At 40.4% G+C, this 23,521-nt stretch overlaps 4 protein-coding genes across 18 annotated transcripts in view; 3 read left to right on the top strand and 1 right to left on the bottom strand.

Annotated features, from left to right (window-relative positions):
- Window positions 1-7,858, top strand: part of LOC131466456 (nuclear factor 1 X-type-like) — a 102,321-nt gene extending 94,463 nt beyond the window's left edge. For all 13 annotated transcript variants that reach the window (XM_058639693.1, XM_058639688.1, XM_058639692.1 and 10 more), the window contains one exon: window positions 3,098-7,858. In XM_058639693.1, the coding sequence (XP_058495676.1) occupies window positions 3,098-3,112 (15 nt within the window). In that variant the 3' untranslated portion in view covers window positions 3,113-7,858. The remainder of the gene's footprint in view (window positions 1-3,097) is intronic.
- Window positions 7,859-9,318: 1,460 nt separating this feature from the next.
- Window positions 9,319-13,203, top strand: rnf11a (ring finger protein 11a). The gene is made up of 3 exons (XM_058640114.1): window positions 9,319-9,715; window positions 10,580-10,752; window positions 11,343-13,203. Exons 1-3 carry the CDS (start codon window positions 9,617-9,619, stop codon window positions 11,512-11,514), a joined length of 444 nt encoding a protein of 147 aa, XP_058496097.1. The 5' UTR covers window positions 9,319-9,616; the 3' UTR covers window positions 11,515-13,203.
- Window positions 13,204-14,151: 948 nt separating this feature from the next.
- Window positions 14,152-16,497, bottom strand: LOC131466690 (heme oxygenase-like). The gene is made up of 6 exons (XM_058640110.1): window positions 16,339-16,497; window positions 16,163-16,216; window positions 15,685-15,796; window positions 15,371-15,586; window positions 15,003-15,275; window positions 14,152-14,562 (listed from the first exon to the last, which is right to left on the bottom strand). The coding sequence occupies exons 2-6, from the start codon at window positions 16,207-16,209 to the stop codon at window positions 14,371-14,373; spliced, it is 840 nt and encodes a 279-aa protein (XP_058496093.1). The 5' UTR covers window positions 16,210-16,216; window positions 16,339-16,497; the 3' UTR covers window positions 14,152-14,370.
- Window positions 16,498-18,105: 1,608 nt separating this feature from the next.
- On the top strand, window positions 18,106-23,205 carry LOC131466692 (uncharacterized). Of its 3 annotated transcripts, XM_058640113.1 has the most exons (7): window positions 18,106-18,241; window positions 20,076-20,115; window positions 20,604-20,716; window positions 21,263-21,319; window positions 21,406-21,732; window positions 22,793-22,915; window positions 23,011-23,205. In XM_058640113.1, the coding sequence occupies exons 2-7, from the start codon at window positions 20,100-20,102 to the stop codon at window positions 23,053-23,055; spliced, it is 681 nt and encodes a 226-aa protein (XP_058496096.1). In that variant the 5' UTR covers window positions 18,106-18,241; window positions 20,076-20,099; the 3' UTR covers window positions 23,056-23,205. The 3 variants fall into 3 exon arrangements, with proteins under 3 accessions (XP_058496096.1, XP_058496094.1, XP_058496095.1); XM_058640111.1 differs by having other exon boundaries at window positions 22,793-23,205; XM_058640112.1 differs by having other exon boundaries at window positions 20,610-20,716; window positions 22,793-23,205.
- The last annotated feature ends 316 nt before the right edge of the window (window positions 23,206-23,521 follow it).

Raw genomic sequence — 23,521 nt, forward strand, 5'->3', positions numbered from 1 at the left:
TTTACAATCGCATCGCGCAGTTTTATAAGGAGATGAGATCTGCTCAATTTTCAGAGAGACGTACTTATATTCTAGCTCGTTTGCTGTTGATTGAAGATAAGATGTTCACGTGTTAACATATACTTCTGTGGAAAGTGGAAAAAAAATAAAGCTGACATGAGACCATGTGATGCAGCTGGAATTCAATTCAGTTTTATTTGTACAGTGCAAAAATCAAAGCATGCATTATCTCAAGGTTGAGACCTCACAATATTTTCGAGAGAAACTCCACAGTTCCCACAATAAGCAAGCACTTAATGTCAGTGGAAAGACAGAAAAGGCTTTTAAGTAAACGTTGCATTTGCAATGTCTCGGTCATGTGTCAAAACAATTACGAGGGTGCGATTACAACAGTGCGTGGGTTCATTTACATGTTGACAGAAACCAAGCGAGTCTGAATTGAGTTAAATGTAGAAGTGAGGCTGTTAAGGTCAACATCTCAACGTAATGACGTTATCTGTGCCAAGCATCGGCTCAGATGAACGGTTGATGGAAATCCTAAGTCAGGGGCAGGTGGATAATAAACATGAACTCAAATTCATTTCTGTGTTTTCCAGGCTGATGTGACAGATTAGAGAATGAGCGTTTACATGATTTATGGTTGAGATTAAGGTTGAGGGTTGATTAATGAGCTGCAGTGACCCTCGTCCTCGGCTCTGCGCTTCAAGGAATATGAGAGGGTTGGTTTATTTGTGCTATCATTCATCCTGCTGCAAAACGGTTTCAGTAATATCACAGACTACAAGTATTCACGTGTGAGTGATCCAATATTTAATTTAATAGCCCACATATAACTGTAAGGAAGAAATCTTTAGTGTTGAAATATTACAAAGTAAATAGACATACTCTTGACCACAGCACGACATTTGTCATGTTACACACTGCTGTGTATGAAATGCTGCCAGGTTTACATCATGACGGACCTGTGTAAAAAGTTAAGTTTTATGCGAGTATTGTGGATGATTTGTTTGCAAACGTTCCCTCGTGCATTGACACAAAATGTTGCCCATGTATCAAGGCCTTCACTCTGCGCCACAGTCGTTTCCCCACAGTGAATATAAGCAGTGCCAGTTAGTTTCAGCTCCAGCAGTGTTGATTTATCTCTGCTGGGCCCCACAGTGTGTACCAGTGCAGCGGGTGAGGCCAGTAGTGCACTACATTGTGGTTTCAGCTTTGGCTGTGCTCTGCCACTGGGATGCAGTGTCTTGGGCGTCCTCCATCACCAACACAACTTTTCTCATTAGGGGCTAACCGCACCTGCCTGCAGCCAACTCGGCTCTCCTGTCCTCCCCACACATGGAAACAATCTGCATTCCTCCTCTGCACAGCTCTGCTCGGCTGCCCCCCTCCATACATCAGCAGCCCACCCTCTCTCTGTTTATGCCTCTCTGCTCCTGCTGCTCCCTCTAGTATTTTCAAGCTCCCCACCTGCACCAATCTCCCACAGATGTAGCCCTGGCACAGAGGGGACATCGGCACACCGTCCAAATGTGTGTCGATGCCTGCCTGCACACACACACACACACACACACTCACACTCGCTCTTACACTCTTCAGCTCTGTGCCAGAACTCTTGTCCCTCATTTTCCTCCCCTAAAAAAACAACAGGGCTTTTACCACAGCTTACATCTGTTCATAGCACTTATTATCTCCTGCGGCTGCTTATCAAACACGATTGGAAAAATGTCCACTCTGACCATTTCTGCTGACTGACTTTACGGCATGCGTAGCGAGAACCTGGGCACTGGTATCAAATACTTCCCGTTAGCTGAGCCTAGTAGGTCAGTAACAGCCACGGCCAGAGTGAGTAACGGAGGTCTCTGCCTTTCCTGCTGTTCTCTGGCATATGGGGAAGTTTAGACGATGGCCCTGCCAGCCCGCCTCGTCGTCTGCTCGCCAACTAGCCAAGACGGAGCGAGGGAGTCTTCCCACTCTTGTCGGCGCATGAGGCCGAGAAAAGCTGGAGAGAGGAGCTCTCTAGTGGTGAGAACTCAGCTATGCAGGAACAGCGAGGGAGACGGGGGGAGCATGTATGAGAAAAGAAAGTAAGAGGGACGGAGAGAAAGGGAGGGAAAAAAGAGAGAGGGAGTTAGTTGAAGCTCGCTGCACTCCACAGTCACGTCCCGACTGTCTGGTTGCCAGCAGCAACCAGACATGATGTCATAGGCAGTTGAACTTGGACTTGAAGGGGGGTTTGGGGGGGGGGGGGTCACTTTCCACTGCCAAGGATTACATTGGGAGCGCTGGAGTCAGAGGGGGAGAGGAAAAGAGAGGGGGTTTCAGGAAAGTTGGAGCCAGGGAGGAGGAGTTATCTACCAACAACATAGTATCATGGGTAGGAAAGGAGTTGGCGGAGGATAGACAGGTTTACGGGGTTAAAGCTTCCAACAGAATGTTTGAAGATAGGGTGATTTGCCATTCTTTCCGGGCCGAGGCCTGTGGAATGTCAGAGGCAGCCTCCACTCTGTCCTCTTATCACACAGAGAAACTGGAGCCCTGGAGTAGCTCCCCTCAATAGCTTTACAGTGAAGCCTGAGACCACTCTGGCCCACAGAACAGAGGTGTATTAGAAGGATCACTTTACATGTAAACTGGCAGCACATGACAGGGCACTTCTAGTTTTGTGTTTGCTTACTGAAAATACAAAAACTACAGCTCTGCTGATATTTGTAGCCCTATACTCCAACTGAGGTTTTATTAATGAGTAAAAAAAAAAACCGAGAGTAAACCCTAAAAACAGCAAGTAGTAAATTTGAGGTCGTCATTTTTCAACATGCTATGGGACAGCCAAACTCAGAACTCACACGGAGGAGAAATTTGTTTTAGGGGGCCACCTAGTGGATGAAAGATTGCACCTACTTGTGGTTCCCAATTCATTTTGCCTGTGAAGTTTTAAGTGTTTCTACCTCAGAATGTCTTTTGTATGGAAGGTTTAACCAGGTGAAATGATTCGGTTATTTAAAACATGTTTTCTGGTTTATACCTCTCGCTCCAGACTCAATCTGTATATAAATCTGCTGATGTTTAATAATGTTCTCTTTTCCTCTCTCCTCCACAGTCCTGGTTCCTCTGACAAGGCCTCTCTGAATCAACAGCTAAAATTGTGTCACGAAAATTGGAAAGTTAAAAAAAAAAAAAAAACAGACACATCCCTGCTGATTACGAACAGACTGCTGGCACTAAAAAGGTCTTTCTTTCTCACCACCACCAACACTATTCAAAGTACTTCTACAGAACCCAACAAACCTACCCGGCCCCAACCCAATACAATTTGGACAGGAGCGCTTCGTCCCCCTTAATCCAGGAGGCTTCACTGAGATTGAGTGGACAGACTCAGAATGCAAGGAGGAAGAGGAAGATGAGAAACTGTCTCTCACACCATGAAATGTCAGAAAGGAAATGCAATATGGTAACCTGACAAATGACCAATTATACGTTTTGTTTATTTTTTTAAATGCTTTTTTTTTTCTTTTTGATTTATAATTTTTTTGTCTCCACAATGAAACTCCATGCATTGGCTGGGAGATCCAAAAAAAGAACAAGAAACAAGGAAGTCGGTTAAAATGATTTCCACCCAAATTGCGTCCCTCCATTATCTTTGTATTGCTCCACTCGCCCCGTCCTCCACCTCCATGATCCACCGACTCACCTTGAGCTCAGTGCTCCTCGGGGCCTAGACCGAAATCCCAGCCTCATGCCTGCGTGTCACCACACTCTGCCGCTTCATTCGCTCAGCCCTGGAGCCTCTTTCATTTCCGATTGGCCAATCATGGTGACACCATCCAATGGTGTGACAAATATGCACTAAGTGGCTGGTCTATGTTTACCTGTCAAAGTATCAGGGCGTCCTGCTGTGGGAGAAGTGATAGCCATGAGGCGAGTGCGAGCGAGTGAACACACGACAGACAGTCATAACACTAACTCTGCATGTGCTCTTTCGTCCCCTCACCTATGCACTATTAATTTTTTTATAAGGGATGAACAGTATTGCACGTCAAAGGTCAGATGAGCGATTAGTGGAGTGAAACAAGGCTGACTGCCACTGTATGGATGTGGCTGTGTTAAGTCTAGGCCCTGAAGCACACACACACACACACACGCACTCACACACACACACACACACACATACGCTTGCATGCAGCAGATTTCTCTCCAGGGGAGTCTGTCACACAACCACTCACAAGATCATCTTCATAGACATGAAATGAAATGTGCAGGAATGCTCACACAGCATTAAACAGCATTCATATTATTCGCTTTCATTTTGTTTGTAGGTGTTTTCTCTTCTCTTTTTTTTTTTTTTTGCCAGATTTGGTTTTGGTTTTGTCTCACTTGGATTGTTTTTCACCTTCTCTTGCATGGCATCATTTCTTTTTTCCTTTAGTTTGCAGTAACACATTAAGTATCATGCTTGGATTTCAGCTTAACGGATTTCAAAGGAAACGGGATCAGCAGTTTCTCAAATCTCTCTCGTATGGACAGCACAGTAACCGCAGCTCATCACGTGCATCCCTTGCATTGCTTCACCTCGTAGCCCGTAATCTAGTCACAGGAAAACCCGAAGGAACACACACTCACACACTCACATAAAAGTACACTAACACCACCAACAACCGGACATAAACTGATAAAGGGAAGCCTTTATATTTGGTTCTCCAAACTGCCTTTGTTAATGGTTTTTCATTCACTTAAAATTGTTTATTACTACTTTTTATTATTTTCAACATGACACAATCCAACTAAAGCCGACCTCACAAAATAACTGGACTGCCCAGCTGTTGGTTCTGTTTTGCAGGGATAGTAAACCGGGCTGAGACCCTGTTCTCAGCCTCTCTAGTAACATTAGCTCTGTATGTACTAAAACCATATATCAAGACTATAACATTATATGAAAGTGCCTCTGTATTCCCTTCATGCAATTATTAATAAACTTGACTTCAGGTTCTCTTCCCACATATAAGCTAAAGCTACGGGAGTGGTAGCGTTGGTGCATGTGGAAACCATTGGCCTAGGACAGATCTTTATAGAGGACTGCAAACTTTTTTTGTAAAGACAGAGAGAGAGATCTTATACATATATATATTTATGATATATGCTCCTTTTTAACTTTTACTACATGAGCTTGTTGGCAGTCTAGTTATTTTCTGAACTTTCACCGACCCCCGGCCACCCCCCCCCCCCCCCCCCACAAACCCGTTTCAGTAATATCACCTTCCTGTTACCTGTACGAATCAAACGACACATGCCATCGCCATCTGCAGAGCAGCATTATAATACCTAGATGAACATGTCAAATATCGACAGTAAGTTTGAAGAAAAAAAAAAGTGTTTGTTTTTTGATGGAAAGTATTATTATTGAAAACTATGTGTCGATTGAGCCACGTGCAATGCATTGGGTAGATCATTGTGTTTGTCTGTTAGAGATTTTTAAGAAAGCTAAGAGAAAAGAGAAAAAAAAAATGTATTTGTTTTTAAGTCCATAAGCTCCGGGACTCTAAACTTAGAGGGCCATGAAAAATCCTAGTCTTTGTATGTTGGGGGTATTTGTTTTTATTTCCTTTTGTCTCTTTTTTAATGTTTTATGTGTAATCATTTGTTTATAAAAATGTGGGAGGGCTGAAGGAAAAAAAAAATCTACACAAACTTCAGAAGAAAAAAAATGTCTATCATCAAACGAAACCTGGTGCTTTAACACTATAAAGTACATTCAGAATTATTATAAATTAATGGTAATAAAAGATAACAGGCCATTTAGGAAAACAGCATTATTCCTCTCTATTTGTATTCTTCTATTTGTATTGAGTGGGGGGAGAGGTTCCTAAACCGTAAGGTTGTGACACAAAAGGCATTTTGGTTCAACCTTTAGAAGAAAAAAAAACCCCACACCCTATACTGTCAAACCCTAGAGACTCTTACTCTGATAACTCACCCATGCACTGCCTGAAACTCACCAGCAAAAACAACGAAAACCCAGTTGAACTCAGAAACCCGTGAATGTGCTTCACGTCCACAAACCGCCCCGTGTCCGTCGTCATCTCAATACATTCCTGAAAGTTGGAAAGAGCTCAGCAGGTTGTGTTGACACGGGTGAAGTGCAGGTGAAGACCTCGTGTCTCTTGCACACGTACGCAGAAACCCGCCCAAAATTGGTACCGTAAAGCTTTAAAAATCGGGCGCAAAAATTGTTGAACCATTTATGAAACCGACAGCAAGGTGAGCCTCTCCCCTGTTCCACCCTCTCCTCTGTAAATGACTATTTTAGTGCTTGTGCTGTAGTGTATAGTTTTCCAGCAGTTAAAGGTTGTCCCTTAAAAGTGCCTTTTGTTCACAGACTCCATTTTGTAATCCAGATCGCCCTCTTTTCCAAATGGCTCGGGGGTAGCAGGATGCCCCCGAGTGCTGCGAGGAGGGAAGACTCTTCAATCCCTCCTTCAGCACTCGGGGACAAATTATTCCTCCAGCTTGAATCCCCTCCATTGTACCTCCCCGACATTCTCTCTTCCTTTGCAAAAGCCTACATATGTGTATGTATACGGTCTATATATATGTATGTATACGTACGTACATACATATATATAGTACAAAAGGAAACTGGTGTGAATTAGTTATTACTTTTTATTGATAAATAATGGAGAAAAAAAAAATGAAAAGGCAAAAAAACTTGTTCTCGTTCAACTCTTGCTTTTTCTTCCCCTCTGTCTCCGCTGTCTGTTTTCTCTTAGACACTGGAGTAGTCTGTAACTATGTGTCCACTCTCTCTCTCTCTCTCTCTCTCTCTCTCTCCCTTGCTCTCTCGCTCTCTCTATCTTGTCCTCTCCGCTGTTGAGAGGGTGAAAAAAAATATTGCTGAAAAAACTTTTTGTCTGAGCAGAATGCAGTTAGCTCACATGTTATTCTTGTCTGTATGCTTCACATTGTATTACCATACCCATCTTCTTCAGCTTCTCCATTCAACAGCTAATGTAAGTGAACTTATTACGCTGACGGGCTTTTGGGGGTGTCCTTGGGTGGGTTCGTAAGAGATGACAGGGGTTCAGGGTTTGGGTTGAAGAGGTTTACAGAGAAGATTAATGGGGTCCAGAGGGCTGGATGAACTGTTTTGGGATGTTGGAAATGGGCTGCTTGGACTAGGATAAGAGCTTGCTCTTTTGTTTTTGATATTTATTTTTGACCCTTTTTTTTTGTTTCCTTTTTAATTTGGATTTCTTTTCATATTTTGCTATCAGGGTATGCTGTCATTTAGGCTCTCTTTTAGGATGCCTTGGACTGTAAATGAAAGCTATAAGCACCTTATAACCGGACGTGTGCTGCATGAGGCTGATAGAGGGGACGTTGCATTTCCACGACACATCCATTCAAACCGGTCATTGAAAGTGAATTGTGATCGTTCATGACAGGATTCACACGGTGACACTTTCAGCAGTATTAGCCATTTACAACGCACCAAGCCAGATAGCTAGAAGGCCAGCATGCACCTGATCTCTCAGATATTTGAGGATTCAGGGACGACCCTCCATTTTTCTCCTCTCAACCACCTCATGCTGGACTGCTCCGTGTCTTTGTTCTGTTGTTTATTTTGTTCTTTATCTTCTTAAGAGTGTATGGTTATCGGTGTAATAGGCAGCACCCTAGGCCCCCTGACACCCAGCTCTTCTACGCCTCTGTCTACACCCTCATTGCAGCACCACTTCTTTGTGAGAACACCCCCAGAGCTCTAGGTGAAATGCATGTGTTAATTACAGTTTCTTTTCCATAAGAAGAAAAACACAGTTTGAGAAGAGCAGCACCTGATTGAATAAAAAGGATGTTCTTGACTGTACCATCTTGTTGTGCCGTGTCCTTTTTTTTTCTTTTTTTACAAACTGATGCCTGATTAACTGCAGCTCTGGAGATGCAGGATCGTCTGCATTAAAACACGGGGCAAACCTGACACGTAATAAACAACGTGTTATAAAAACAGAAACAAACTGAACAGTGTGGTCTGATAACGTACTGGATCACAGGAGATATGAGTGTGTCAGACTAAAGGCTCCACAAAAATGGCTTTACTGTATGTTTTAGTGCTTTAAATATTAACCACACCAAAAACTTCACATCTAAAATTCAGAGTATGAGAATACCCTTTAAACAAATGTAATTATTACCTTTAAGGCTTGTAAGGGGCTAGCTCTAGAATACATGGCTGAACTCTTGACCCCTTATGAGCCTAAATGGAACCCATGATCCTCCGGGAGGTCATTACCAGCCATTCATGAAGGTGACCAGGCTTTTGTGTTCTGGCTCCCTCCCTCACTTCTGGAATCACCAACTCATTGTCATTCTTATAAGTCACTTGCTGTTTCTTTTTATTGATTCTTTTATTGTTCACTGCATTTATCTGCTTACAATCTTTAATTCTATAAGTGCATTGTGACTTCTTGCATTTCTTGCAAAATTACTAGACAAAGTTATTAGTCATAGTAGTAGTAGCATTAGTAGTAGTAAGAAAAATGTAATCAAAATAGAGGCTACTCTTCTTGACACCCTACTCTATTACAAATAGTAATAGGTGTTTTAGTTTTCACAACCTTGACTGATGCTGATGGACAAAAATGATCAATGTTGGACTATAGTTTATGTCCTACGTCACTGGTTCCCACAGTGAGTGCTACAGCCCTCTGGTGGGCTAACTAAGTACTGCAGCTGGGCTGTGAGCGATCGTCTTCAAATAGTTATACAATACTTATGACTTTGAAACGTTGCTTTACAAATTGTTATATTAATGTATAGGATAATTAATGGAGGGCTTTGTTTGGTATGCTGGGGTCCCGAATTAATTCAAAATTGTATTTTCTGCCTGTTTTTAATATGCATGGAAATAGTTGATCCTATGTAGATTCCAACGAATGGAGAAATTCTACAATTCTAAATCCAGAAATCTACGATGTCCTTCACATACCAGAAAGGATGTCATTCTTCAATTGCAAGGTAAGCTTTCGCTTCAAAATAAAAAAAAAAAAAGAAAAGAAAAAAGTATTCTCTGGTTGGTCTGTACCAAAGAGCATTAGGGCCTCATGTAAAAAAAAAAGTACATAAAAAGCTCTGAAAGCAATTATTCACTCTTTTAAACGTGCTTAAGGGTAGTATAATTTATTTCTAATTTATGGTCTCTCTAATAGACACCAAAAATGTGACCAAAAAACCCCCAAACTTCTCGATGGACTCATCTTTTTTTCCTTTTTTTCCCCGCTTTTATTTTGAAAGTCTGCGAATATGCAAGCTCACTGATGACACGTTTCCGGTTTTTATTTTGCTGTTTTTATTTCGTTTACGGTGGTCTTGTTTGTCACCGGTTGTTTCACCAGTCGGTAAAGGAGGAGTGAGCGGCTCCGCTTCTCCTCTCAAACCTCCTCCTCCTCCTCTTTCACCGTCCAGCTCCTCACGGAATGACAACAAACATTTAGCTAACTCTCAGCTAAACAAACGCTAACTGAAAGTGCTCCGGCGGCAGCTAGGTAGCTTAGCTCCAGTTGACACATCCTTGAGTGTGTGCCAGCCTCAGAGAGAATTTGAACCCTTTCATGGTGCTTTCACTTCGATGGGGAACTGTTTGTTTGCACAGGGCGCGGATGACCTGTCGCTGCTAAACGAGTCTGAGGGGGGCAGTCTGCCCGGAGAGCCTCCGCCGCCTTACCAGGTGAGCAGCCCGGGGCTCACCTCCACTACACTCCGGGGATTTCAGGTCACCCCTTAAATAGTCATCAGTCTTATACTTACAGATTTAGGTAAATACACAGTAGACTGCAGGGCCGCAAGTTATATTACAATACAAAATACACACGCTTAACATAAATAAACATTTATTAAACATTTACTCTCTGTCTCTCCAATGTGCATGTGTTGTCTGCTCTGCAGTGTGCTTGTTTAACAGGTAGTCAAAAGAAAACTAAACTTTGTAAAAGAAATTGTTTAAATTTACTACTGCTACTAATTTTGTAGTAGCAGTAGTGGAAGAAAGTTTCTGAAACCAAAAGTGTGTAAGCTTTTATAAATACACCTGCCTGCATTGTACATTTTTAATACTCACTGCTATATTCTCTTTTATTTGGCACCAGAATTTCCTGAATGATAAATACAGTTGTGGAGGCCTAGCCATTTGTTAAAAGACTCCCCCATTCTCACTCACTCAATATCTACCAATATCTTTATCCTCCACATGAGGGTTGCAGAGGCCTGGAGCCAAACCCAGGTGACATGGCCAGGGCAGAAGGCAGGGGACATGCTGTATGGACAGGTCACTAGTCCATCACAGAAACAAACAACCATTCATTCTCACACTCACACCTATGGTGTCAGAGTGTCCAATTAACCCAATCACCAACTGTGTGTTTTTGGACTGTGGGAAGAAACCGGAGTACCCAGAGAGAACCCGCGCACACAAGGATTCTACCATGTGACCTTCTTGCTGTGCGAGCCACTGCTCTGCCGTGTGACCCCACTGCCCATTCTTCTTTTTTGAAATCAACATGACACATGATGTCCGCTGCTCCTTTACTTCCAGGAGGACTCCCAACCACTGCCGGTTTACCATCCCACCCCAGGTGAGAGTCGTCTAGCCAGTCAGCTGACCGAGGAGGAGCAGGTCCGCATTGCCCAGCGGATCGGTCTCATCCAGCACCTGCCGAGAGGCGTCTTTGATTTTGGCTCTGATCCCTCTGACAAGAAAGTTAAAGAGTGAGAAAACCATCATGTTATTTTTTTTTCCCCTTGTATCCTTTATGCATTTTTTTTCTCTACTTGTGTTAAGGGCTGCAACTATTGATTATGTTGGTGATTGTTTGGTCCATAAAACGTTGATCAGTGTTTACCAAATCTGGCAATGATGATGCTCTCGAATGTCTTGTTTTTTCCACAAAGCAAAATTATTTAGTTTGAATGATTTCTTTGTTATATGGAGTAAGGAAACCAGTAAGTATTCATATTTAAGTAGCTGAAAAACAATTGTTATAATTATTGAAAAAAAAACACTCAAACTGATTACTGAAATAGTCGAAGATTAATTTAGTAATCGAATAATCATTCGATAATCCCTACACTTTGTTAAAATATATATATAATGGTACCAAAAGTAATTTTTTTTATTATAGGTTAAAACTAGGGAGCTGCTGAGATGATTGAAGTTTCTGCAGCTATACTGAATAAAACAAAGAAAAAAAAAAAACCCGAAACAAAAACCAACCATTTTTGTTTGTGCACGTCTTGCATGTATCTCCATGGAAAATAATATATTTGGCCACTAAGAAATATGTGTTGCTCTCTCACAGGTGTGTGATCTGCATGATGGATTTCGAGTATGGCGATCCCATTCGGTTCTTGCCCTGCCTTCACATCTACCACGTGGACTGCATTGACCCCTGGCTGATGCGGTCGTTCACCTGCCCCTCCTGCATGGAGCCGGTAGATGCAGCCCTGCTGTCCACTTATGAAACCAACTGAGCAGCCCCAGGTGGCTGCTCCTGCCTAAAAGTAAATGCACCTTTTATTTAGGCTTAAGTCCTAGCTGTACAGACAGGAAGCCAAGGTGATGCAGCATTATGCAGATGTTTGCAGGATGTGTTAAGATGCTGTCAGCTGCTAAAAAAAACTGTGCCCTACAGTCCACTGCTGAGGTCTAAATCTTTGCCTTTTAAAAGTAGCACATTGTGCCAAATCAAGCTAGATGAAGAATACGGAAACTCTACAAGTAGCAAAATATTACTTTCACTTTTTTTGTATGACTGACATTTTAATTTGTAACGCAATGTCATTAACTTCACTTTTCACAACGTATGGTGCCTTCAAACGAGACCCATGGGAAGTTTTTCAACAAAACAAAACGTGGTTGATGTTAAATGTTGTGAGAATACCATTCCTAGCCAACAGCGAAGCCAGCTCGCATGCAAATAACCTTAACATTATGCAGTGAATATAGATGGAAGGAAAATAGTCATTTGGGTACATTTCCGAGATCTATATGACTAAAAGTACAATATTATGACACAGGAGCATTGATATTAACACAGGCTCATTTGAAGGCACCAATAATGTGCAATATGTTAAATCAAAGACAAAAATACAGAACACGTTTGTTTTGGTTTGGTCAACAGCATTTAGTGAATTGCAAGTGAAAACATGAAGTGAAGTTACCGTGTTTTAAACATGAACAAATGGCCTTGAATGTCACAAAAGTGCAGGCCTCTCTCTACTGAAATGCAATCTTCAAAACACAAAAAAAGTTATTTTCTTCACACAATCATTTATAAGAACACTTATTTGATCTAAACGCATCTCAAGATTGATTCTATTTTGTTTGACAAGGCTTTTATGTTTGTACTGTAGTTTGTTTCCCTTTGATGCTGCTTTTTTTAAATGTGAAACCTTGTTTTTTTTCTTTTGTTTTAAAAAAAAGAAACTGTGTGTGTCCTTTTCATAGTTTACTGTCAGTGATATTTGCAAAGACTATATGCTGTGTAGTCCCTCTTAAAGCACCTTGGGATAATCTGGCAATCTGTAGCATAGGTTTTCTAGATGCATGCGTGTGAGTCTGTGCGTGTGTGAGTGTGTGTTGAATTTAGACTGTCGTAGTGACCTCTTTTTCTAGTTTGTATCTGTTGAATTTAGTTTTTTTGTTGATGGCCTTCTTACAGCAAGCTCCTGGGTCTGGTCACACAAAATTATTTTATCTTTTGGTATCAGGTGTTCATTCTCTGATACTGACTGCTTCAAGTAAAGCACAAACTAGTAAAATGGCGAGAGAGAAGCTACACCTGATGATAGGAATGTATCTTGAATGTAAAGCACTATTTCATCTTATACACTTCTGGACGGTATAAGCGACAATAAGATAATATTTCTGATTTTCTCAGGCTGCTGTGCCTTTTAAAGGCAGAGTTAAGCCAATTCCAGTGAAGTACAATCATTTCCGACATGACTTTTGTTTTTTTTAGTTGTCCTCCGTGGGGGAGACAAATACCAGCAATGTATGAATTTGTCAAACGAGCCTCTGGCTGCTGTTAACAATCATTTTGTGTTTTAATTTGTAATGTGTGTCACCTGTGCACAGGTTAAACAAAAAAAAAAAAAAAAATCCAAATTGTTTTCTTTTTCTTAATTATATATTAAAGCTGAACAGGTCACTGTGGAGAAGACACGTGGTTTCTTATTTGACTAAATCATAGTGCAAGGTCTGTGTGTAGAATCTAGTGGAGTCCATCAACTTAAATTATGTTGCCATGTCTTTTTCGGTTTATCAACAAAAATCCTTTAAAAAGGAGACTTTTTAAAAAAAGATTTTAAGTTGAAAATAATTAGTTAACAAGCCTAATATGGTAAGTCTCTAACAGAAAGGGTCTCAGTAAAGTACTGATCACTAAAAAATGTTTCTCACTAAGACTCAGTTGTGGTATCGTGTGGAGATTATGCTATTGTTTATGCCTGAGCGTGTGTGTGTTTTTCCCACATTTTTCTAAGAAGAGTTTACCAACAACTGTGTCATTTTACAATCCTCTGTTAAACTAAAGGGCCAGATGATCAGCAGACACATTGACACTAAAACGCCAGCTGTAGTGGCAAACGTAAACTTAATTCCAAAGCCACCCAAAGACATAGCTGTGGGCAGGTTCCAATGGACTTGACTCGTAGGTACTGTTTCAATAAAGGGTTTGCACATTTATTTTCACTTGCCGTATATCCAGGTTACATTTCTGTAACCTTTACTGATATCCAAGCCTCTGTCAGATCAGCAGCACATAGGTATATTCCCTCGATGTTCCAGGTTGTGAGTGACAATTTATAGATTCAACAGTAACATAACGTTCAAAAAACCTTGCAGAGCGTCTATCGGACACGTCCACTGAGGCAAATTGCTAGATATTTTCTAGTATCATGGCTATCAAAGGTATCAAGGGTCCCCTTTATCTAATAAAACGGAGGGTTTTGTATTACATTTTAATAAGTAATCCTGCATTACTCATTTTAACTACCTCTAAGCTAAATTAACTCAATACTGGTGCTTACACCAGCCAACATCAGAAATAGCATGCATGAATGAAGGCTAACCTAAGCACAGGAAATTACTTCACAGACTTCCAAGAGTTATTATTTCATTTCAACAAAGTCGTTTATTAAAAAAATAAAATCTTTATACATTCAAATCGACCTGTCGTGCATAATTGTACTGTGTGATACGTGCATACAGTACACACATTGTGGTTCTCTTTAAATTAAAAACATTTAAGTTTTTTTGTCACATATATATCTTAAAATCTTCATAGCAGCAGAACAGTACGCTCTTCAGATAGTTGTGTGTCGTTGCTACAAAGTGTAGAATACCATCGTGAGAGTAGCCAGCGCCACCAACAGTCCCAGCACCATCCTCAGCACCGGGGAGGAGGTGATGATAATGGTGTCAGAAGGCTGGAGTGTCTTCACTGGTTCAGAGTGCGTTAAACCGTTCTGCAGCTGAGTTTCAGTGACACTCACCATCTTCTGTAAATCATCAAACACCTGTAAAACAGAGGCAAGAATGCACGTCAGCTACTTGTGATGTCGTAAACAACTGCAAGTGAAAAGGTTCATGTGTGAGGTGAGTCTGGTGAAGTTGTGCTTTCAGGTTATTTAAGCATTTAGCAGACACTTTTATCCAAAGCGACTTAGAAAAGAGGAATAAGCAACATAGAAGAAGTCTCCTAGATAGGACCAGTGGACTGACAGAGGGTGAGAGTGCAGGAGTGGACCCAGAAGGAGATAGTGCAGGGGAGGGGGTAAGGTAAGTGTTTGGACAGAAGATGCTTTTGGAAGAGCTGGGTCTTCAAGAGCATCTTGGTGTTCTGGTGTAGCACTCAGTAGGTCATTCCACATAAAGTTAACATAAGCCTTTATGAGAGCATTTAAGTAGGTGGGAGCAGACCCTATTATCTGTCTGCTAAACACTCATTACTCCTCACCTGAATGTTGAACTCGAATGCTCTGACGGCCTCTTCCAGCACGCCGTTCCTCTGCTCCTCCGTCAGATCCACGCTGTTCATCCTGCTGCGGTAGAGCTGCTTGAAGAGGTTGGGACTGGAGACTCCGGGGAAGCCAAAAAATGACAGACCCTCGTTGCTCTTGAGCCCAATGGACTTCTGTGTGATCCGACCCAGGATCTGCCCTCCAGACAGGTCGCCTAGGTAGCGGGTGTAAGCGTGAGCAACTAAAAATTCAGGGTTTTCTTGGCCAATCTGAAAAAAGCAGGGATAGAATAGTTTTTTTAACATTTAAATCTGAAGTAAATAAATGGGTATATCACAAATAAATGAAGGTAATAAATGAATACCTGTCGCAGTCTGTGACAGTATCTTTTAGTGGCCACAGGTACAGCGATCTTCTCTCTCCAGTCTTGGCCGTAGAAGAACTCCAGGTCTTTCTTGATGGAATCCAGCCTCGCCAGTTCAGTGGGGAAGTAAATGGGTGCAACACCAGGGTGGTCAGAGTTCCTGTCCAGCTCTTCCTCCAAGGCCTGGTAGATTTCATACAGTGAACACAGGAGGAGCTGAAGAGGAGGAGATGGAAGAGTGTCATTGGATCCTAATGTCCACTAGACTTTATGTTAAAGGATTGAAGTATTTGAGCCGTGAAACTGTGTGTTACCTTATACTGTCTGAGGCTGACTTGTCCCCTCAAGAAGCTCAGCATCAGTTCGGTGTTTTCTGCCCTGGCGTGACTGTCCTTAGTCACCTTTTTGATTTGCTCCGACAGATCTCTGCGAGGTGAAAGGAGTCACAGTGAGTACAAAAGGCTTGATGTCTGACTACAGCAGAAATGCTTCAGGGCAAATTCAAGACTCAACACACTATGCACAATTGCACCTGTATGTTTTATCTAAAGTACGCAGCGTACCGCTGATAAACTTTAACAGGGTCAAGTACGAAGTCTCTCACTTGGATGTTGGAACACAGTTGATGAATATCAACAGATTATGATCATTTTTTTATATATTATGTCGATAAAATTAAATTCAGTTTTAAAACATAGGATTCTCAGACAATATCACGTATAATCCTCTTGCAAAATGAATGAGTGAGGGAAGAGAATTTACAGATATAATAGATCAGTTTCTCTTTTCTACCTTTCTGTCACCTCTGCTGTTGTCTGAGTTTTCATCAGTGTCTCCATTGTAGCCCTGAAAAACACAAACATAAAAACATTATTATATACATAAAAAAACATTATCCAGCATAATCATCAAAACAACACAGTGGTTGTTTAAAACAGCAGCTTTTTACTGTAAATGTTTAAACTCACCAGTTAGGATGGTGTCCTTTCAGATCAATGTCCACAATGATCCTCTGTTGTCTCTGGATGCTCAGGACAGCTCGTGCTCTTTGTTCCTACACTTCTGTCCCGTCGCCTGTGTCTCTTTTATACGGTCCTCGTCTGTCTCCTCCCTCCAGCGGCTGAATGAAAACAGGAACTCAAACACTGACATAGAGACTTTGAGCTTAACATGACCTGGCAACTTCAGCAAAAGGAGTAGTGGGAGGGAACCAGGAGTTAACGTGACACCGCAACTCTGGCCACAGCTGGGAAAAACATGCCGTAGGAGGGACTACAGGGCTTAAGCATGAGTCAGGAATTTTTAGTCCTGCCCAGAAAGTCCAGAGGGAGGAGGGTTTAACATGACAGTGCAGCTTTGGCATTCCAGACGTGAGGAAGTCGAGAGGAGGCACGGACTCAGAACATGACATTGTGGTATTTTGATGCTGTGCAGGGAGGAAGGGGAGGGAGGGAGTGTTGATACAGTGACTCATGGAGAGCAAAACATCATCAGATACTTGGCAAGAACATGAGATTCACTGATATGGGTTTAATGAATCATGAGAAAAGAACAGCTTAACAGCAACAGAGGGAGCACACACACGTATATGTTTTTGGACTGTGGGAGGAAAGCGGAGAACCCGGAGAAAACCCGCGCACACAGGGGAAGAACATGCGAACTCCATGCAGAAAGGCCTTTATTCTAAACTGGGCTCGTGTAGTGGTTAGCGCTGCAAAGGCAAGAGCGCTAACCACTACACCAACCGTGCAGCCGCCACGCTTAATCATTATCATAAATAAACCTGAATACATGTTTTCTTCTCTTCGTCTTCTGGATGTGTTCCAATAAAGTGACTGAGAAGTAATGATCCTGTCATTATCCTGTCATTATAGCAGTGCTAATACAACAAATCCTAAGACTTTTGCACAGTAATGTATGCCTGTCTCTCTGTGTATAATGATTCATCCTGTTTTGTTATTCATTCAGCCATACTGTGATATAACAACACTTATATCAGCTTTTAAAAGACTTAATTTCAGTCATTTCTGGTGACATTGTTTCATTTTATTGCTGTAGATAAAACGATGTTAGTACATAATGCTGCAGGTGTCATGAAACCACTTGCCCTGAATTCTCACAATATTATATGCATATTTAAAGATGGTTGGCATATTATGTTTACCAATATCCAGTGCTGTAATGTAATGCAACTTTTACTTTTACTCCACTACATTTCCTCTTACTATTTTTGTGTTGTTACTACCAAATAAAATCAGGAGAAGAAGAGTTGGTTTGTATTTATATAAAGCTTTTCTAGTCTTGTTGAACTGCTTTACACTATAGTTTTGCCATTCACCATTCACACGTCTTTCATACCCATTCACACGCTGCAACAAGGGAATATGAATGAAAATGTGTAAACCTGAAAATCTAACAAATGAATGAAATACAAAGAAATAATTAATGAATTTGAATTATCCGCCTATTATAAGAAGAATTAAAACATATCTATATACAAAATGAAAAGATTGGCCAAATGATGTCACGTGTCTCTTTTATTGTGAGTGACTCGTCATGTTTGGAAATAAGAAAGAGAAATTATGATCCAAATGTATATTTTTTTATTATTATTTTAGTAAGAAGAATTAGAATTAGAATTAGAAGTAGAATTGATAACATTTTGAATTACCCTCCATACCACATGGTGGCGGTAATGCGTCAAATTGTTGTTTGCCAACCGCCATGAAACCTCATAGTAGAAGAAGAACCGTCATGTCTGCTCAGGGCGAGTGAGAAAAGTGAGCAGGTGTTTTTGCTGCGTTCACTCAGTCACACTCAGGTGTCAACCAAAGTTACCTGTGGACGAAACAACTGTTGACACTTGTGAAGGTAATGATAATAACACACATATTTAATGTACCGACTCAGGTCGGTACAAACGAGGTGTCACGAGGTGCACCAACACCAACAGGTTTGAGTCTCTGACGCAGAAAAATGCGCCAAAAGTAACGACGTTTTTAAAAATGTATACATTAACTGGACATGAACCACAATCTTTAACGTCCTTCAATTACTGTCATGCAAAAAGCAATTGAAATTGACCTGCAATTACCACATTTTAGCACATTTAATAACTCATAATGTGTTACTTTGTTCACCCCCCTTTTTGGCCTCTATGTCAACAACATACATTCTAATAATGTTACACACACACAACCTGAATTACAGCACACTTTCCAAGTGATACTGAAACTGAATTTTTTCACTAAAATGTACCTGTTCATATTTATATTCGTATTGTTTGTGTAGAACTTGGGTTAAATTAGTTTGTTTTTAAAATATGCTACAGACATAAACTAACACATCTCTTATTATCACATGAGATATGAGAGCTGTCATTTTTTTTATGTGATATCTTTAAATGTAGAATGCTAAGTTCACGTTCGTACTGTCATTCCATGCTGCACACTGTTATCCCATAAGCACATATTTAAGTAGTACCCCTTAGAATCCAGACGAGGGCGCACGTAAGGTTTCCTACCATGAGAACATGAGTGTCTGTTGTAAGCACAGTAGGGACATGCTTTGAATTTATTAAAAGGAGTTATAAGTCATTATAAATTTAGAAAGAGTGACAGTCCTATGGAAATTTTAACCACTCAATATTCTAATGCAAGGGTGCTGCTTTCAACATGAATGACATATTTTAGTAGGATACATGAAAACCATCAAAAATAGAACAATTATCACAAACGCTGCCACTGTGTTTCAAATAATCAGCGAGCAGCTGACGAGATGCATTTAAAGACCGTTGTAAATGTCATCACTCCTGTGGGATCTACAGCTGAAGAGCAGACACAAAAGACGCATTCAGAAGTTCATCACCTTGCAAACACACATGTAGTCCACTAAATAAATGCTTACTGCTGCTGCCACCTTGTGATAATAGTCACATCACAAATTAGAGAGTCACTGGAGTAGAAAGATATATTTGAAAAAAAATAATGCAATCGTTGAATTTAAGAACTTTTCATAATCAAGCAACTATTCGATTACTCCTGCCTGTCTATTTATTATTTTAATTATGCATTTTTGTTCTCAGTAACTTGTTAAATGTTGGTAATATGCAGTAATATTGTATTTTTTTTTGTCTTGTTGATGACCTGTTTCATGTATTTAATATTTAGTTTATATGTTTTCTTTTATTGAAAGACCATCAGTGTTATTCAATGACTGGTAACTGAAGTATTTTCAGACTCACAAGAGGGCCCATAGCGGATGAAAGATAAATAAATACAAAAATACAAGTGATTGATATAATACACAACATGATTAGTCAAATACAGCACAGATAGCGGCTATCCCGCTGTCTATTTGTTATCATTGAACCGTTATATTTTATCTGATGGATTGGCATTAATTATCGGCCATTGTTTGCTCAGATTTCTGAAAATGGCTTCGGCAGCAATAGAAAAACCCACTTAATCCACTTAAGTGGGTGCTGTAGGTAGGTGCGCCTGAGTTTCTCCAGTGTTGGGCGAAGGGGTTGTGAAACATGATTGTCTGCAGTTTGGTCAGCTTTCTCTGTCCTCAGCCACTTCCTCCTAAGACCCAGCCATTTATGTCCTTAGTTTTGATGCACGCTTCCGGGCACACAACACAACAGCAGCACACACTGATTAAACATACACTAAATGTCATGGGTTTTTATTTAACCTTTCAGGAACCAGAAAACTCACTCAGCAAGATGACACAGCACTCTGGTAAGAGGTAACACAGTGTACAGACGCGCAGACGTTTGCACAGTAATTATGAAATATAGCAGAGTTATCATGTGACTACAGTGTGTAAGGTTGCAGAAAAGGAACATTGCCTAAGATAAGAGAGCTTAATGGTAAAACCATCTGTAATCAGATATGGAGATATGGCACTTTATAGATAAGAAAATTTTTTTCACACTTTTGTAGTTTTATAACTAGTTATGACTGTCAGGTTTTGCTAATTTTGTGAGTTATATGATTTATCTTATTTGAATGAACTCTTCAACTTATAATATGAAGACAGGTTAATCGGGCAGTAGATGTTTGATCAAGTGATGCAATTTATGATGTAGTATATTTTGATATTCTGTGTTTTAAGTTTTGATACTGAATGTGCTGCTACTTTTCTTATGTCTTATTTTTAAAGAGACATTTCTGCTTCAATAAAGGTCAAGATAGTAATAATAATCGTCTAATTGTAATCATTGAAGTTGCAGGTAGCAGAGGAAGTCCGCCTGGACTTTACAGAGCAGATTTACTGTGTGCCTCTCCAGTTTATGTGCATCACAACAGATGGAGAGAGAAAGGAGGAGGAGGAGGAGAGGTGAGTGAACTCATGAGATGTGAGAACATGGGATCCATGTTCTAGGGCTGAGATTAGCGCACTAAGGAAGGTAATTATCTGCGGTCTTAAGATGGAGAGAGGTGAGGGACTGTTGGGCGGAAGGTTTCATTTTAAGAAGCTGAGCAACAGAACCATCGATAAAACAAAAGTTGTATGCAATATCACAACTACCTGGGTGTCATGGCGCAATTTAGGTCTGAGTTTATAGGCCTGAGAGTCTCTGAAATCACATAGTTCTCTGTGTAGTTCTGTGTTTAAAAAGAAAGATACAATTAAACAATGGTGTCTGAAATCCACACTGTCTGATTACTCATTTTAATCGCGATTAATCTAGACTAACAAACTTCAAAATGTGAGATTAATTTGTTTTTTTTTTGTTTTTTTTAACTGACAGCCCTACTGTTTTCAGAATGTTAAATAATCATTGAACAACTCTGATCCTTGAACCAAACTGATAGAAACTGCCTGTGATTTCACTGCTCCTGTTTTTCCAGCCATCTGACCAACATACACATTCTCTCTCAGGATAATCAAGACAACTTGTTGCATTCTCGCTACACAGTGAGGGGCGGCACTCATCCGGTAATTGAATTACAGGGATATATACTGTATACATTTTAACTTCATCATGCTCATCATACTCATCCCTCCTTTTGTGTTTGTCCCAGGCAAATCCAAGCTCCATGTTGGAGGATCTGGTTTATCTCAATGACCTGCATGGCATAATGATAATCAACTCCACTGGTCCCAGACCTCTGGTCTCTCCTGACACTCCACTAAAACACAGGCCTTGTCCGCTCATACCTGCGCCTGGACCCATGACTGTCCCCTGTAGTCCCATTTGCTCCATGTGCTGCCCTACAGATACAGACTGGGTCACACTCAGAGCCACACCGGAGAGTCCTGGTGATCAGGATCCTGTCAGTGCAGCAGCTCACTTACACCTTCTCGGCGAGTCCCTGTTCCTGATTGGTCACCATCTTCAGGAAACTGATGTAAGTTTCTTTCAAACATCAGAATATTCTCAACACAGGGCTCCAGTTGTATGTAATACTGCTTTGTGATGCTTTATTTGATATAGTGAGTTTGATAAAAGGACTGTAGCTTCATAAAGGGATAGACATACTGGAAATTAGGGCTGCAACTAAAGATTATTTTCAAAATCAATTGATTAATCGAGTACTTGTTCGCTCCGTAATATGTCACAAAATGTTGATCTGTATTTCCCAAACCTGGAAATGATGATAATCCTATCCTATTTTGTCCACAATCCAAAATTATCCAGTTTTAATGATTTCTTTGGCAAATGGAGCAAAAAGCCAGAAAATATTCACTTTTAATATTTCACATATCAAAAAGCTTGTTTTAGTTAAACAGTCAAACTGATTAATCGAATATCAAAATAGTTGATGGTTAATAATCGATTAATCGTTGCAGGAGTGAACCAATAGAGATTAGAGAATTCATCACATCTTATACGACCCCAACTAACTAAACTAAAATGTTTATTGTAACATCAAACTGAGTTTTATTATTTGATCACTCCCAAAGTTTTTATTATTTGTTATTTCCTGGAAAATGGGTTCAAATTCGACTGGGTATTACACAACACTACAAAATTACACAGGCGAGGAGCTTTTGTACCAAAAAGTGTTAAGTGTTGCCTTAGAAGTCCAGAGGCAAAAGGGCTCAAGTGGCTGAAGAAATAATCACATGACTTTACAGCAGCAGTTACTAAAAAGGGTACAGATTAGGAGGAAAAGAGGAGAAATTAATATACGTACTGTGTATAAAAATCTTACGTTTTCACATATTGGTGTTCAATGTCATTTGACCTAATCTTGAAAATTAACTAATTCATACAAAATGTTACTGAGAAAAAATACAATACTGAAATTCAGTCAACCTAAACTTTAAAATGTGTTCTTTCATTCATCTGATCAAAGACTAACAGATTACAGGATCAAGGGTGGAATATTTCATTCATAATCTGCCCTATACAAATACTGGCTGAATAAATATTTGGCCTCTGTCTGTGTGTGTGTGTGTGCGCAGAAAAAGGTGTGCACGTCCAGTAGCTTGTCTCTGCTCTTGGACTCTCTGCTCTGTGCTCTGGCCCCTGTTTTCTGCCTCACTGCACAGATACCAGAGCTCAGGGGCTGCACACGACACACCCTGGTGAGAGACACTGGCTTTTGCTCACAGATGCCACATGTTGTCCACATAAGTCACAATTTTCTTCCATTTTGTTTTTATCATTTCACTTGTTAAAGGCCTCTACTTTGGACAACATTGCCTATGTGATGCCTGGGCTGTGAGGGATGATGAAGATTTTGGATAGTTTACGAAAACAAAAAGAATACTTATATTATAATTCTTGTTTTTTTTATTTTGCTGTTAATTCTAGGTTTACCTGAATGCATCAGCTTATGATTTTTGTATTGGTTAATTAAAAGTTTGAATATTGGCATAGGTTTCTTGTGTCTAGTTTTGGTGGCAGTGCTTCAATACTAAACTTTCTCCAAGGTTTTCTACTCTACTGGATTTTTCGTTATTTCGTTTTGACTTTGTGTTTTTTAAATAAGTTAGTTTTAATTAGTTTTAGAGAGGGTTTGCTGGTTTTTATTAGTTTTAGTGTTAGTTTTATTTTTTGTAATATGGAGTATTTGCCGGGGTGCAAGATTCACAAAGGTCATAATAAGTATTGTGTCATAACAACCCAACAGAATATGCCATTTAACACTTAGTGCTCACATGGCACAGATCCGTGCCGCAGGTGCATCC

The sequence above is a fragment of the Solea solea genome, chromosome 10 (assembly GCF_958295425.1).
Source record: "Solea solea chromosome 10, fSolSol10.1, whole genome shotgun sequence".
Taxonomy (NCBI): Eukaryota; Metazoa; Chordata; class Actinopteri; order Pleuronectiformes; family Soleidae; genus Solea; species Solea solea.